The sequence below is a fragment of the Xiphophorus couchianus genome, unplaced genomic scaffold (assembly GCF_001444195.1).
Source record: "Xiphophorus couchianus unplaced genomic scaffold, X_couchianus-1.0 Scaffold1000102, whole genome shotgun sequence".
Classification (NCBI taxonomy): Eukaryota; Metazoa; Chordata; class Actinopteri; order Cyprinodontiformes; family Poeciliidae; genus Xiphophorus; species Xiphophorus couchianus.
In genome coordinates, this window is record NW_020963015.1 from 1,205,259 (window position 1) to 1,221,550 (window position 16,292).

Genomic DNA, 16,292 nt, shown 5'->3' on the forward strand with positions numbered 1-16,292 from the left:
AGAGTGAACAACGACCAATCATTCGGTTAAAGACCTCCGAAGTGGCAGGCGGCCACGTGTCACCTGTCTGTCTGTAAATGTATCCATGTCTAAAGCTTTGTGTTTTATTTCTGTAGTTTTCACGGCATTTAATAAAGAGCCCGTCTTAAGGAAGCTGTGCCAGAGTTGTCACTTTGGAGCTACAATTATTAATATGAACATAAACAATCAACATCAAAACGGTACCATGACGTATACATTATGTCTTCACACTACATTCTTACAAAACACAAATAACCGAAAATTAATTGAAAATGTAGCAGAGCAAATTGTACACAACTTAAAAAATTCACTGCATTAAAGTACAAATGTTGTTTTAATAACTTAAAAGCATTTTTGATTCCACAAAACAAAAAGACTTACAAAACAAATTTAACTCATTCTTCCTCTGTATAAAATAAGGAATGGTTTAAAAGAAGTGACATTTGTATGCAATGATTGGCTAATAGGAAAACATTAATGTTATGGTCATTCATCAAAACACCAAGTTTTTCAGGTCAGAATCAGTTCTGGGTCATTTTTCATTTCAGAGCAGCAGACTGGCTATTTTGGTAGCTTGGAGTAAAAAAGGCAAAGATCTGCAGCACAGCTGCTTTCTGTGGCTTTTATTTCACATAAAAAAATTAATCCGGGTCTCATTGGGTCCTTTAATTAGACTGCTGCCGAGACAATCAGCAGCATAATGCACAGCTTCTTAGAGAAGAAAAATCTGATTTATGGTTATTTATTTCTAAACTGAGAAGAGAACGAAGCAAAGCTCGTCAGCTGCAAAACTAAAACATGAAAAAAATGGATGGAGTTTCTGTGATGCTGCAATACAGGTGAGGACCTGAAACCGGATGCAAAGGAGTATCACTCCATACTGGAGGGATGTGACGCATTAAATGGCCTGTGATTCATTGATTTGGCTTAAATTGTGTCTTCACAGAAGAGCCACGGTATCTTCCGGATTAGTTGTAAGAAAGTCTCTCCGGTAAATCGGGTTTTAAACACAAATAATACCGAAATACTTCTTCTGCTACTTTTTCTGAGACGTTTTTTCACTCAGTTTGGTAAAACAACTCCGCCTAAAGTCAGGCGTCACACCGGAAACTGGCAGCAAGGCTTCCGGTGGAGGAAAACAAAGGGGCTAGGAACGTTAGCTTCCTATAGCTCGGTTAGCCTCCTGCTAGCAGCCGCTTCCCAGAGCGTGTCCAGGAGGTTCTGGTTCTGTTCAGCAACAATGTGTTCCGTTGAGCCTCTGAGAGAGTTTATCAGAGAGAGACTAACTGCTGCTGCTGAAGAAATCTTCACCCAGCTGGAAAAAACCATCGTCCAGTACGAGGAGGAGATCGACCGGCAGCGGAGACTGCTGGACCTCACCTGGAGACCCCGGGTCAGCTTACAGCGAGCAGGTTCGGAGCCGAGCGAGTTTGCTGTCGGTTCTGCTGGGAGATAAAGTTTAAGGAAACCTGGAGGTGAATTTATCAAGGCTTGATTCGTTCAGTTACCCCCTGCTGGCCAGAGGCAGTACGACAGGCGGTGTGGAGAGACGCAGAGTGGTCACTGCAGGGCAAACCGCCGGTTAAACATGGCGGCAAATAAATCCAAAGCTGGACATTTAGGAGTTTTACCTTCACCGTACTTTGTACTTCAGAAACTCTACTGACCGGAAGTGATGAAAAACAAACAAAAATGCAACAATAATACACAGTCCGAGAATTTGTCACAGTGAGACCTCTTGTTTCTACACCAGCTTTGTTCTAATATTATTTTCTATCTGCTGAGATTTAGAGACCCAGAAAACAAACACTAGATATTTTCAATGGAAGTTCTTTATTCTAACATAGAAATACATTGAAGGTTTTGGCTGCTTAATGTTGTTTTGTTAAAGAAAATGAATCTGTGAAAGTTTTTCATCTGCCATAATTTTCTTATTTTTTCATTTTAGTCTTTAAAATCCCAGAATTTGCTCTTGGCTTTCTGTTTCTGCCTGTCTGAGGTCGTTGTTTGTCTGATGCAGTGGGTCAGGACGGTTCTGGGGAGCTTAACGGCCCGGACCGGTTCCGTGGTGCAGCTGAAGCCGTGTGGCTCCATCGTTCCTCTGGAATAACTTCGGTTTCTGTTCAGATGGGAAACGTTTTGGCTCATTTACCTGCTCTCAGCATCTGTTCAGTGATTGGATGGTTCATCACCTGGTGACATCATAATGTATCACGTGTGTTGTCATGGCAACTCATCTGAGTTCCTGTTCCAGCGCCGTCAGGTTTGTGGGCATCAGCTATGAACAGGTCTGCACTTTGACTAGGCCTCTCCAGAACCTTCGCCTCGTCTTCCAACCAGACCTAAGTAGCTGCTTTAGCTACTTAAAGGAGGCTGAATGTTGATGAAATCACTTATTTCATGTTGCAGGTTTCATTTATCAGGATTTTGTAGAAATCAGTTTTTACCATGTCCACCTAAGATTTAAAAAAATCCATAAATCACAATGTTTGTGTTACTGCTGCTAATCAGTTCTTGAACACCTGTGAGAATCATTGTTCATATTTGTAGTCTATGCTTGCCATCACAGAGGTATTTCTCTGCTTCAGCTAAGAAACCCACAATCCTTCACTGCACCAGTGTCACATGACATCAACGTTTGGATCCATTCCTCCTCTTATGAATTGTCCTGGCTGCTGGTGCTGCTGCTGGTGCTGCTGGTTCTACTGGTTCTGCTGCTGCTGGTGCTGGTGGTGTCATGCTGTGGGAATTTTCTTGTTGGGATTCTAACTGAGTGAAAAACACAATAAAAACAAAACCTTAGTTTTAATTCACACGTTTGCTTGAAGTGTCGTTTTGGAGCGAAACCAGGATGTGGAGGCCAAGTTAATGTATAAAATATTCAGTTAGTTACTGTTAAAACTTATTTGTTTAATTAGTAATTCAAAAAGTGCATTTGTAGTTGAGGTTTAGGTTGAATTATTATATTACATGTAGGTAATTTCATAATGTTTTATTGTGAATAAGTGTTTTATTAGAAGTTTGCAATTTATGCAAATGAGGTGTGCCGCTGGAGGGAAGACGAAGGAGAGAACAGACCAGGGAAGGAGCTGCAAGTAGATCGACAGAGTCACACGCTTTTTCAACCGTAGTTTGTTTTTGTGGAGGTTAGCTAACAACCAACTGCTCTTGCAAAAGAATTACGCAAAGCTGTGGAATAAATATTTGTTTTGCATCTTTACATCGGATCGCTGTGGAAGTTTTAATTTCTGAGAAATTAACCTTGTGGCAACACACAAGGAATGATTAGCTGCTTGACTAGCCACTTGGTTATCAGCTGGAGTCACGTCGGCTCGGCTAGTTCTACACGCGCGGCCCAACAACGAGTCCTCTCCAATGCAGAAAGCTTCTGTTAACACAGTGTCACATTCCAGTGTGGCTTGGATAAAGTGTGACGTTGTTCTGAGCCACAGTGATCAGTTTTCTTTGTTTTGCTTGCAGACGTCCCGCAGCATTACATCTGCAAGGAGGAGGAGGTTCAGATGGACCAGCAGCCCCGCAGCCCGACGGCGGAGGTGCATTTGGATCAGGAGGAAATGGAATCTGTGCAGATTAAAGAAGAACATGATGAGCTTCGTGTCAGTCAGAACGCAGAACTGGTTCTGAAAGAAGAGACGGATACCTTCAAGGTGAGTCCTGTTCCTGAGCAGGTCCGCCCCAGAGAGCCAGGACCAAACAGCGACCTCAAACCGGCGGCTTTTATGGGTCCTGTTTCTGATGACGATGACCTGAGAGAACCAGAACCAAACACGGACCAGAACTCGGCTGATGCAGAGTACCAGAATCAGGAAGAAAGCAATGAAGACGACTCTGGATCCAGCACAGAAGAGTCTGAGCAAGACAAGGAAAGTCGCAAAACAAAACTAAAAAGGCACCGAAAAAGTGACACCAATTATAATCTGTCATCTTGCAAAATTTGTGGAAAAACCTTTACTCAGAAGTATCTGATTGCACACATGAGGATCCACACAGGTGAGAAACCTTTTAAATGTTCCACCTGTGCCAAAAAGTTTATTCTCAAAAGTCATCTAAAAAACCACATGAAGATTCATAGCGGTGAGAAGCCTTTCTCCTGTCAGACCTGTGGGAAAAGTTTCATTCAGAGGATGAATTTAACTCTTCACATGAGAACGCACACTGGCGAGAAGCCCTTTCCATGTGAAATCTGTAACAAGACCTTTGCTAGCAGGAGTCAGTTAACTACTCATGTGAGAACTCACACAGGAGAGAAGCCTTATGCTTGTAAAACCTGTGGGAAAAGTTTTAGTACCAGAGGTACTTTGATTAGTCATATGAGAAGTCACACAGGGGAGAAGCCTTTCTCATGTCAGATCTGTGGACAGTGTTTCACTCAGAAACCAGGTCTCAAAGTTCACTCACGAAAACACACAGGAGAGAAACCGTTCATGTGTCAAACCTGTGGAAAGAGTTTCAATCAGAAAAGTGCCTTGCTCACACACATAAGAACTCACACCGGTGAAAAGCCCTTTTCCTGTTTGACCTGTGGACTGTGTTTCATCATGAAGAGCAGTTTGACTCAGCATATAAGAACCCACACCGGAGAGAAGCCTTACTCTTGTCAGATTTGTGGGAAACGTTGCAGTTTAAAGGGTAATCTGAAGTTTCACATGAGGATTCACACAGGGGAGAAACCATATTCATGTCTTACATGTGGAAAAAGCTTTGCAGTAAAATGTCAATTAACTCGTCACATGAGAACTCACACAGGTGAGAAACCCTTTTCCTGTCAGACCTGTGGAAAGGGTTTTACCAAGAACCTTTATTTAATTGCCCACATGAAAACTCACACAGGCGAGGCGGTTTAACCGAGAGTTCAGCATGGCAGCCTCACTTCTGTCAGACTGCTCCAGGGCAGCTGTGGCTACGATGTAGCTCACAATCATCAGTGTGGAATGCATGGGTGTCACAATAGTCGCTGTGATTGAGACGTCTCGCAAGAAAATTAATTCCACTTGATTCACAGGAGACGTGCAGCTAAAGCTCCAATTTGGGTTTTCCTGGTTACCTGCTGCAGCTCACTGCAGAATCAACAAGGTGAATAACGACTGCAGGCTGCTGAAAACTGGACACAGTAATGTCCCAACTCTTGACTTCTCCCAGTGTCTAAGGCTACGTTCACACAATCAGTCTTGATGTTCAATTCAGATTTTAAATTGAAATTCTTTTATTTTTTGATAAAGTCCACTTTTTTCTGTGTGGTTGTTTGTGCCGCAGACATAATAAAGAGTAGACACGTCATGCACAGCTCTAGCCTGTTGTCGCTGACAGGGCGGCCATCTTGGATTGACGTTATGTTTGGCAGGTGCTATGAAGTATCAGCACACTTAATAACAACTCGCTAAATACTAAACAGATTTTAATGCTTTTTTGCTGTAAACCTTATTCAAACCTTTATACCTACATGTACAAGAACATTTACTTTTTTTAAAGTATTTTTGAATTTGATATGTGGTTCAGCATATTTAAATATCCTTACTGGGGAGAATAAAATATCCTGATTTGATCTGTGATGGTTATTTTACAACCACATAGACACAAATAGATTTTATAATTGTTTATTTAGTAATGGCAATACATATTTATATAAATATACAAACACAAATTAATACAAATATATATTAAGCTATACATTTTATATTGAAATGCACATGTTTATACATTTTATATATATAAAGATTTACAAAATCCCGGTTAGCCTTCATAGCGGGGCTGAACCCGGTATTACACCGAGTGCTATAGCTAATATTAGCTGGCTTTTTGCCGGTGGATATAAATACAGTTTAGTAATATATTCACAAAATTCATCCACCAATCCATTTTCTAACACATTGTCCCTTCTGGGGTCGGGAGGTGCTGCTGCCTCTCCAGCTAACGTTCCGGGCGAGAGGCGGAGTCACCTGGACAGGTGGCCAGTGTGTCGCAGTATTCACAAAATATAAACGGTAATATGACCATCTTACTTGTGAATCATTATCCCCCGAGATCTCACGTCAATAGTCCGTTGATATGAACAACAATATCCAGCGGTGCTGAGGCTTCTGCTGCTGTTTTGGTTTAGCCAAGTAGGGACGACCTCTCCAAGATGGCCGCCGTATTTCCTGCACCAATGTGGGTCTGCGCTTTATTATATTTATGTTACTAATTAAATGCGCTAACATTTATACTAATATTTCATGTTGTCAGTCCACCCCCTGCTTCAGCGTAAAGTAATGAAACAAAGTTTCAAAATAAAAGCCTGTTGGACTCAGAGGCTCTATTTAAATAGTTTTGGTACATTCCTACTTCTGAGAAAATTTGAATTGATCAATTGAAAAATCTGCCTGTTGCATCCTGAAGTTTGATCAAATTCTTTATTAAATAAATGTTTTGTCTTATTTTTGGTGAATTTTCTCCGGCGTCAGAGATGATTTCTGCTTCAACAAATTATAAATACATTCTAATCCTGCAAGATGGATGTTTTATTGAACACCACTTTATCTCCAGTTTACATGAAATAATTTTAAATGCATTAAATAAACCTTTTGTCTGTTTATTATCCTGTTCATTGTTTCAGTAGAAGCAATCCTTTTTAATAAAGACCATTTATTATTTATTACCATTTATTCACCCTCGTTTTCTCTGTAGCTAATAAATCTGTTACGTTTAGATCTCAGTAAAATCATTTTCATGCAGTTGAATTCCTGAATATTTTTAATTTTCTGCATGAAAACGTTTGATTTCATCCTTCAGCTGAAAGTCATTGGAACTGAGAAATGTTTTTATAAGTTTAATTATCCGCTTGAAAAAAAACTTTGAAGTTATTGTTTTATCTGTCTTAATTTATCAAACTATCTTAAGCAATTTTCACGTTTGAATGAATTCAGTTGCATTTGGCAGCCATGTTTCCATCAGCGGTTTGCTTTACTTTTATGACTCTACATTTGTTTCTTCTGTATCCTTCTGGGGAGTCCAGGAAAACAAAGACACTGATCAGAAATCCTAAATGTGGAGAAAAGACCAAATCAGAAGAATGACAAACATTCAAGTTGATTAAATATTATCAGGTAATTTATTTATGTAGCACATTTTCAGCAACAAGACAATTCAAAGTGCTTTACATGAGTTAGAGGAAATACAAACAAAAGTAAAGAACTACATATTGGTCCCTCATGTTTAGTAAGAGTAAGAATCTCTAAACTAGCAGCTTCTTCTCTTGATTCAGGACTTGATCAAACTGGATGTTTGATGGTCCTGAATGTTGATCAAAGTAATGAGTCGTTTCTCTGGACTCTAACTTTGTTCTAATTCCTTTTCTGGGCTGCAAGATAATTATAAAAATACTCCATAATTAATAAGTCAGAAGTCTTGGATGCTAGTCTTAGCTTAGCTTTGCTTCCCCAGAACCAAACAAGGACAAGCAGCTTTCAGCTTCTATGCACCACAAATCTATAACAAACTTCTAGAAAATGGCAAAACAGCTGAAACACTGATTTCCTTTAAGTAAAGGCTGAGACCACCTGGTTAGAGGAGCTTTTGATTCATAAATGCAACATTGATCAACATATTTGTTATATATTTGCTTGATGATTTTGATAATGTCATTTGACAAATGTAATAATTACAATGTTTATAAGTTTATTGCGTGTTTCATAATTAGTTACTGTGTTATGTTTTTATTGCGTAAAGGACTTTGAACCATCTTGTTGCTTAAATATGTTGTTCAAATAAAGTTGATTAGTCAGTTTAACATGTTAATGTATTTAGTTTATTCAGGATATAAAGTCGGAATAAAAGCTGCTCAATTCAACTTGCAAAAACTCCGTTTTATGTCTCTAAACAAGTTAAAGTCTTTGGAGAAAAGAAATACTTTTAATTGGAGACGGAAGTTTTGTCGTTGTCTGTTTCTGGGGGAAGACTTCCGGCGGAAGTAAACAACATGGCGCTAGCAGCGTTAGCTTCCAGGCTTCCTCGTGGTTATCGTTGATAAAAAGACGGTTTCTGCTGTGAGAAATGAATATTTCCGTCTGCAGCAACTAGATCTTCGGTTCATCATCAGAGAGAAACCAACAAATGTCCAACCACATCCGGGAGAGGAAGAGACGATGTCCGGCTCAGAGGCTGGATCCCCGCCGGAAACCCAAACCTTCGGAACCTCCAGGTAGTTTTCGCTGTTTCCGGATTTATTGTCTTGATTTAAAGATTATTGTGCTGCAATTAATGGATACGATCATTTTAACTCTGGAGGTTGAAATCTGAAACACCTTGAATGTTTAATCTTAAGTTTTATTATTTCACACAAAGAAAAGCTAAAACAGTTTGTGATTTATGAAACTATTATTTGTTTCATAAATCACAAAAGCTGTTGCGATTTTAGAGGTTTAACCACATAAAAACAGATTCATGTTCAAATCACATCAATACCTCAAACCTGATTGATGTAGTTAGGAAACTTTCATTCATTCTGGAAACAGATTTTAAGATCTTTTTATTGCTGAGAGCGTCTTAAAAAGTTTATCCTCAGAGCTCAATGTGTTTCCAGGCACAATTATTTACTGAGGCAGGTTGGAATATTTCATATTTTTGGGCTTTACCTTCATTGTTAGAGGCAAAACCATCCGTTCATTTTCATCCCCTTTACATCCATTGCATGTTATAGATTAGAGGGTGAACTGGTCCCAGGTCAGCAGTTACACATTGATAATTCTCTTAAGGGGGACATATTATGCAAAATCCACTTTTTAGCCCTTAAATACATTTTTTGTGTAGTTTTAGAGAATTAAAATGTATTCTCTCCTGATGCTGCTTAGATGTTTTTATATTCTTTTGGGGTTATATTTTTCACTTTTTGCTTTTGCCTAACGCGTTTTGTCTTTGTTTTGGAATAAGGTTGTGATGAGGTTCTATGATGACTTGGTCAAACAGAAATGACTGGCCAAGGTCAGAGGTCACTTTAGTGGAATTTATTTAGCTTTTCTGCAGGTGAACAAAGGTGGCAGGTGCAGAATACATACAAATATATATACCAAGGCAGGTTAAAATCAGACAAGCAGCAAGACCTTCAGTGTGATTTCTCAGGAGTCTGACCACAGACTGACCCCCTGTGGAGCAGAGACCTGCCTTTAAAACCACAGGCTCCGCCCACAGGAAGTCTAAACAAGCAAAAAAAAACTAAACAATTACTTCTAACTCAAATAAACTCTTAAAGTATACAAAATAATAATAATAATGATAATAATAATGAGATAAAATAAATAAACTTGTAATCAAAAATACAAAACTCAGTTTAATAGAAAACACTTATTACGTTCTGATGACATCACTACGTCATCATGTGACTCCCGCCTGGCGCCACAATCTGGAAACAACCTGTTGAAAAATGGAACCGGGAAAATGTTTAAAGCTGAAAATAAAAGGTTAGGATGAATTTGAACTGAAGCAGGAACACCGAGCGTTCACCACCATGAACCGCGCCGGTTTAACTGCAACAAAAAGTAAGTTAGCAATTGTGGACGTGTGTGTGTGGACGTGTGTGTGTGGACGTGTGTGTGTGTGTGTGTGTGTGTGTGTGGACGTGTGTGTGTGGACGTGTGTGTGTGGACGTGTGTGTGTGTGTGTGTGTGTGGACGTGTGTGTGTGGACGTGTGGGTGTGTGTGTGTGTGTGTGTGTGTGGACGTGCTCGCATGCTGACACGGACTCCACACCAAGTCCCAGTTCATGACGGCTCCTCCATCACAAACTGGGTCTCGACTTTCAACTGATCACTTTTGTGAATCCGACATTTTTTTTCCTTGCAGTGATTTTCTAGTCCAAGTTCAGTTTTGCCAAAGTTGCAAGTAGACAAATCTGAATGTTTGGTTCCAGCGTTTAAACGCCGGCGTTTTCTATTGATAGATGTTAAGTTGACAGGAAACGTAAAATATTCCTGGGTAATTATGATACTGGAAAACATTGCAAACAATAATAAAACCGAAAGAAATGAAAATAAATATCATTTATTTGCACTTCTATTAAATCATCAGTTAGTGGATCTTAAAACATGATGTAATGCTGATCACATTTAGAGCCGGCCCAAGGTATAAATGAACTAAGAGAATATCAAAGCTGTTAAATTTGATTTAATGGTTTCAGCAAAGATCAATTAAATTATTTAACATTTAATTGCAAAGCTGGAAAGTTTACTTGGTAAAAGTTCAAAGAATAATCTTCATAGTTAGATTGATTTGTTACCATAGCAACAATCTGATGCTCTCAGTTTAATCTTTGAGTTTTAGTTGCATTAATGCATTTTAGTAAACTATAATTACATATGCGGGTCAATTAAACTAGGACCCCTCTCCCAGATTTCACCGAATCTATGTTGAAATGCTGTTAGTGGTGCTGATGGGGCCCCTAACTCAAATTCTGCTCAAGGCCTCGTTCAACCTTGGACCGGCCCTGCATGATGAGCTAGACCTGCTGCACTGTGCATCTCTGCTGGATGCAGAGAGGCAAACGGGAGATTTAATTTATGCCACATTAGTAGCTCGTCCATTTCGTCTCTATTGAGTTTTTAATAATCGCCACAGAAACTGTTTTGGTTGCCCGAACCTCATGGGACGAGTTGTTCTGATCTCCAAGTGGCTGCGCAGCAACTTTAAATAGACAAAGTATTTGATGTGCGTTGTGTCGCCGCAAAAAATAAAACAAAATAAAAACAAGCCAGCGTGCTGCGCTAGTCATGAGGCGAGTGTGACAGCTCCTCCTCCGCTGAACCACCGGTCCATTACGCTCCGGCTAACCGGGAACTCAGAGGTTATCAGCACAGACAGTGCAGCTCATGTCTGCGCTTCACACTGAGCTGCACCAGCAGAACAAACGCAGTGGATTTAAACTTGACTCCTACCTAAAGAACATTTATCCTGATCCTCACAGGCCAAATTTCTACTGTTTCTACCATATACCGTTTATATCGCGCATTCCTAGTTGACATCTTTAAAAACTTTAAAATAAAAAGGTTTTCTACTGGTATCTATTTGTGTTGCTGCTGTCAAACCACAAAAATGGCCAAACGGGATGAAGTAGAACCTCAAGAAGTCAGTGAGATCAAATCAATTTGGACGTTTTCTGCATCAAATTTCAGGATAAGGTAGCAAAGTTAATAAAAACCTTTTTACTGAGCAAAAGGCACAGATGGAAGCCAAATATAAGCGTCAACATTTCTCTGTGCAATTGCAGTGCAAATCTAGGCCAGCAGAAGTCCAGGCAATGCCTTGTGAATACAAGTTAACCAATGGAATCAAGCAGCTCAACCAGCAACTCATTGACTAGTTGCTGGCAAAGCAACTAGTCAATGAGACATGAAAAAGCAACCTATTGACCTAAAATTTCAAAATAACAATTCTGCTTTTCTTTTTTTTTCTTCAGATTTGCCACAACATTATGTTTATTACTAAGCATCATTTTATACTCAACCAACCAGAGGCTGCTGATCTGGACCAGAGGGAAACAGAATCTCCACAAACCAAAGGGAGGGAAGAGGAACCAGAAGAATATGGATCAGAACTGCTGCAGTTTGTCAAGAAAGAAGAACTCGAGCAAGAAACACATCCTGTAACGGGAGCAGATGGATATGTATCTTTTGAAATAAAAGAAGAACCAGAGGAACTGAAACAGATGGAGGAAGATTATCATCAATTGGAATCTCAGCAGATGGTTGAGGTTGAAGACATCAGTCAGTATGGAAATAAGGCTGTACAGGAGACGGATACCTTAATGAGAGGAGACTCTGCACCTGTTGAACTCAAAGAGGAACCAGTAGAACTAAAACCTAAGCAAGTGAAGGAAGAGGAGCATGGATCAGGACCTGAGCAGATGGTGAAGATGGAGGCTGAAGGCATCAGCCAGAATGAAGACCAGGATGTACAGAAGCAGGAGACTGCTGGTACAGACAACCAACTACCAGAACTAAATAGAGAGCAAATCCTCCTTCAGAACTTCCCTAAACATGAAGATCATCAGGAAATAAAGTTTCATGAAGCCTCAGGATCCAGCAGAGATGATCAGCAACAGAAGAGAGCTCAGCCGGCCAGAGGACAGAGGGAGGAAGTAGAGGAAGGCATGGAGGGCAGGGAAATTCACAAAGTAAAACATGCAAACAATGTAAAGTGTGTGGGAAAAGTTTCAAATGGAATTTGTATTTAACAACTCGCATGACAAGTCACACAGGTGAGGATCCTTTCTCATGTGTAACCTGTGGAAAAACGTTCAAGCAAAAATGTAGTTTGAATCAACACATGGTAGTTCATTCAGAAGAGACGCTGTTTTCACAAAAACCTTTTCTACATGTTATAAATGAAAAAAGTGATTTAACTGACCACATGAGGAATTACACAGGCGAAAAACACTTCTGTGGAAAATCTTTCAGCCAAAGTCTTAAATGGGTTGAACACAGAAGTAGTCGCTTTGGTAAGAAACCTTTTCCATGTATGACATGTGGGAAAGGTTTCAGTTACCAACATAATTTGACTGTACACATGAGGACTCACACAAGTGAGAAGCCTTTCTCATGTTTAACCTGTGGGAAACGTTTCCTTGAAAAGAGTCGGTTGAATAGCCACATGAGAGTTCACACAGAGAAGAAGCCATTCCCTTGTCCAACCTGTGGAAAAGGTTTCAGTCATAGTCTTAAATGTATTGGGCACTTAAGTAGTCACCCTGGTGAGAAGCCGTTTCTCTGTATGACATGTGGGAAAGGTTTCCGTCGTAAAAGCAGTTTGATTCGTCACACAAGAACTCACACAGGTGAGAAGCCTTTCTCATGTCTAACATGTGGAAAATTTTTCAGTCAGGAACATAATTTGAAATGCCACATGAGGATTCACACAGGTGAGAGACCTTTCTCATGTGTAACATGTGGAAAAGGTTTCAGTACAAAAAATATCTTGACTGGCCACATGAGAACTCACACAGCTGAGAAGCCTTTCTCTTGTATAACATGTGGGAAGAGTTTCAGACACAAAAACCATTTGAATAGCCACATTAGAACTCACACAGGAGGGAAACCTTTCACCTGTGGAACCTGTGGAAAAGATTTTTATGAAAAAAGTCACTTAACTGACCACATGAGAAGGCACGACCTGAAGAAAATGTTCCATTGCAACACCTGTGGAAAATCTTTCAGTGAAAGAGATGAGCTGATTGGACATATAGAAACACACACGTTTGAGAAACCTTTTCCATGTATGACATGTGGAAAAAGCTTTGGTCGTAAAAGTAATTTGAATGGTCACATAAAATCTCACACAGATTAGACTTTCTGATGTAAAGCAGTGGAAATAATTCAGTTACAGAAGTAGTTTAAGTAACCAAGTCAGAATTCACACAGATTCGAAACATTTCCCGTCTCATCCTTGCTGTAAATGAACTGCTGCAGCTGAAACGTTGCTCTGCGCACACTGCAGTAGCTATTATGTTAAAAATATATATTAATCATTGAATAAGCCTCTAATTAAAGACTAGTCATGTTGCAGTCTTTCTGCCTGCTCTGTTGGTTCTACATACATGTACAATCTTGTGTTTGCATCACTGTTAATATGTTTTTGTTTTTGTTTATGACATTATCATCATATGATTCCTCAGTCAATATGTTGACACTTTTCAATTCAGACCCGTCTGTTGGGCTTCATTTCCACAATATTTCCTTCCTATCCGCCTCATTTTTAGTTCCACTTGTTCGCTCTGTCAGTCAAACGCGTTTCTACATGAACCTGTTGACCGTGGGTCATGGAAAATTATACTGAAGGTCAGGGAGAGTCATGGAATTTTCTTTCTAAGTTCCAGTGGGACCCCTGTGTTAATCTAACTAAAATAGTTAATTTCATCTTGTACAGTTTTTTCACAGCCAGTAGAAGTTTGTAAACCAAACTCTGGCTGAAGTTATTACTTTTTTTGCATACAGTTAATGGGATCTTTGACATCTAATTAATAGTTAATAATAGGCACATATGGGGATACATATCTAGTTTGTTCATTAAGAAGTTAGTTTTTAAACATTTAAAAATGAGTTAAAAGTACATTTTTGACTTTGAAAAATTATCACCCATTTTTTTCTTTTATGTAGACTAAAAAACTCCAGTTACTGTACATTTTTGACTGTGTGACTAGAAGTGGATATTTATTGTGCTGTTGATCATTTACTGTAATAAAACTCCATATTGTTCTCCTCTGTCCAACATGTTGCTTTATTTATTGATTTATCATTTGACGCAGTAAATCACAAGCTTTTAATTGAAATTCTACACAGGATTGGGCTCTAGCATCAAGCTACCATGTAGCTGATTATTTGTCAAACAGAACCCAGAGAGTTCAATTGGCTGGTGTCACTTCTTCTACTCTCACTATTTTAAATGGCGTACCTCAAGGCTCAGTTCTGGGTCCGCTTTTATTCTCTATTGATATAAATAACTTGTGTGACAATCTGTCAAATGCTTTTTACAATTTTTATACTGACGATTTAATAATATACTGCTATTCTGCATCACTATCGCAGGCAATACAGTATTTGCAGTCTGCTTTTAATGTAGTTCAAACACGTTTACAAACTCTGAAGTTGGTTTTGAATGTGGACAAGACAAAAGCAATGATTTTCTCACATGCTAGAAAACTACCAGAAACCTCCCTATTGCTGACCACTGCTGCTGGAGCACAAATCGAGTTTGTCAGTAATTATAAATATCTTGGTTTTATTCTAGATAATGAACTCTCTTTTAAAAATCACATAGCAAATCTACTAGGGACATTGAAAATGAAAATTGGGTTTTATTATCGAAATGGATCTTGTTTTACACTCAAAGCTAGAAGAAAATTGGTAGCAGCAACATTCCTGCCAATTTTGGATTATGGAGATGTTTTATATATGAATGCTTCGACCAAATGTCTTCAATCATTAAATACTGTGTATCATTGCTCTTTAAGGTTTATAACCGGTAGCAGACGTCTGACACATCATTGTGATTTGTACGCAAAAGCTGATTGGCTCCTTTAAGTGAACGGAGAAACAATCATTGAATGATCCTGATGTATAAATCTTTACTCGGTCCAACCCCAGCATATTTATCCACTCTCCTACATAGAACTGTCGGTTCTCTTCGCTCCAATAACATTATTGTTCTGCATGTTCCACGTTTCGAACTGAAACAGTGAAACAGGCATTCAGTGTTTTACCCCACAGCCTGGAATCAGCTGCAGTCTGAACTTAAGATGTTGGAAATGATTTGACTGGACTTATTTCAAGCAGTTCTTAAAGATGGACAACAAGATTCTATGAAACAGTGTCATTGTTTTTAAATTGTTTTTATTGTTTTATACTTGTGCATATGTATTAATTGTTTTTATCTTGTAGCCAGGTTGCTATGTATTGCAGATGTTTTTGCCCAGGTCCCTCTTGAAAATGAGATCTAGATCTCAGCGGGGTTTACCTGGTTAAATAAAGGAATATAAAATGAGGCACCAACAGGCTTTGGTTACATAAACTGCTTTTAGTTAAGGACACATTTATATAACAATAACTGTCATTTACAATGTTTGAATGTTTTTGTCATCAGACCACTAAATGTGTAGTTTTGAAGTTTTGAATAAAAATCTGTAAATTCTGGACTTTATAATTGTGATTATTTTGAAAACATTTTATAAACGCCACCCTGTAGTTGCGCTATGCGATAATCATCGTAAGTCAAATACAAAATCAACTTCTATCATTTTAAATATTACCTGTTGTATAGATTATTTCTATTCAGATGCAGCGTTTCCTCCAGGGTATTATAAGCCTGGAGGCCCGCCATGCTTTACTAATGCCCCGCCAGGCTAAGCATTGCTTGTTTATGTTTTTAGGAAAATTTAAAGAAAAACACACTTCATTTTTTTTTTCTTTTTTTTTTTAGCCGGATTGAAAGTGTCTGTGTTGCTCTGAGCTTTTCACTAGCCGAGCAGATTGATTCCTTAAAGATCAGTTTATAGAAAGTAGGTTTATAGATTGTGCATTTAAAGCCGGACCAATCACACCGTTGGCGCCTCTGTGCTGCTGCTGCTGCTTTATCTCTGAAGTTTACCTCAGCTCAGATCTCAGGCCTCCTTTCACTCAAACTGGACTCAGGCTGACCTGTATGGATATTTACATCAACTTCCTGTGAGGAATCAAGTTTCTTTCCAGAGGTTTTGATCAAGGTCAGAGGTTAAACCGCCGTGTTAGCTCTGG

The 16,292-nt window shown here is 39.1% G+C and overlaps 2 protein-coding genes across 4 annotated transcripts; both read left to right on the forward strand.

Annotated features, from left to right (window-relative positions):
* Positions 1-294: 294 nt before the first annotated feature.
* Positions 295-15,694, forward strand: LOC114141378 (gastrula zinc finger protein XlCGF57.1-like). 3 transcript variants are annotated; one of them, XM_028011892.1, is made up of 4 exons: positions 295-1,433; positions 3,502-4,788; positions 12,842-12,857; positions 13,110-15,694. In XM_028011892.1, exons 1-4 carry the CDS (start codon positions 1,262-1,264, stop codon positions 13,348-13,350), a joined length of 1,716 nt encoding a protein of 571 aa, XP_027867693.1. In that variant the 5' UTR covers positions 295-1,261; the 3' UTR covers positions 13,351-15,694. The 3 variants fall into 3 exon arrangements, with proteins under 3 accessions (XP_027867693.1, XP_027867694.1, XP_027867695.1); XM_028011894.1 differs by having other exon boundaries at positions 1,298-1,496; XM_028011893.1 differs by lacking the exons at positions 12,842-12,857; positions 13,110-15,694 and having other exon boundaries at positions 303-1,433; positions 3,502-6,676.
* Positions 8,112-12,346, forward strand: LOC114141421 (uncharacterized). The gene is made up of 2 exons (XM_028011966.1): positions 8,112-8,218; positions 11,465-12,346. Exon 2 carries the CDS (start codon positions 11,480-11,482, stop codon positions 12,239-12,241), a length of 762 nt encoding a protein of 253 aa, XP_027867767.1. The 5' UTR covers positions 8,112-8,218; positions 11,465-11,479; the 3' UTR covers positions 12,242-12,346.
* Positions 15,695-16,292: the final 598 nt, after the last annotated feature.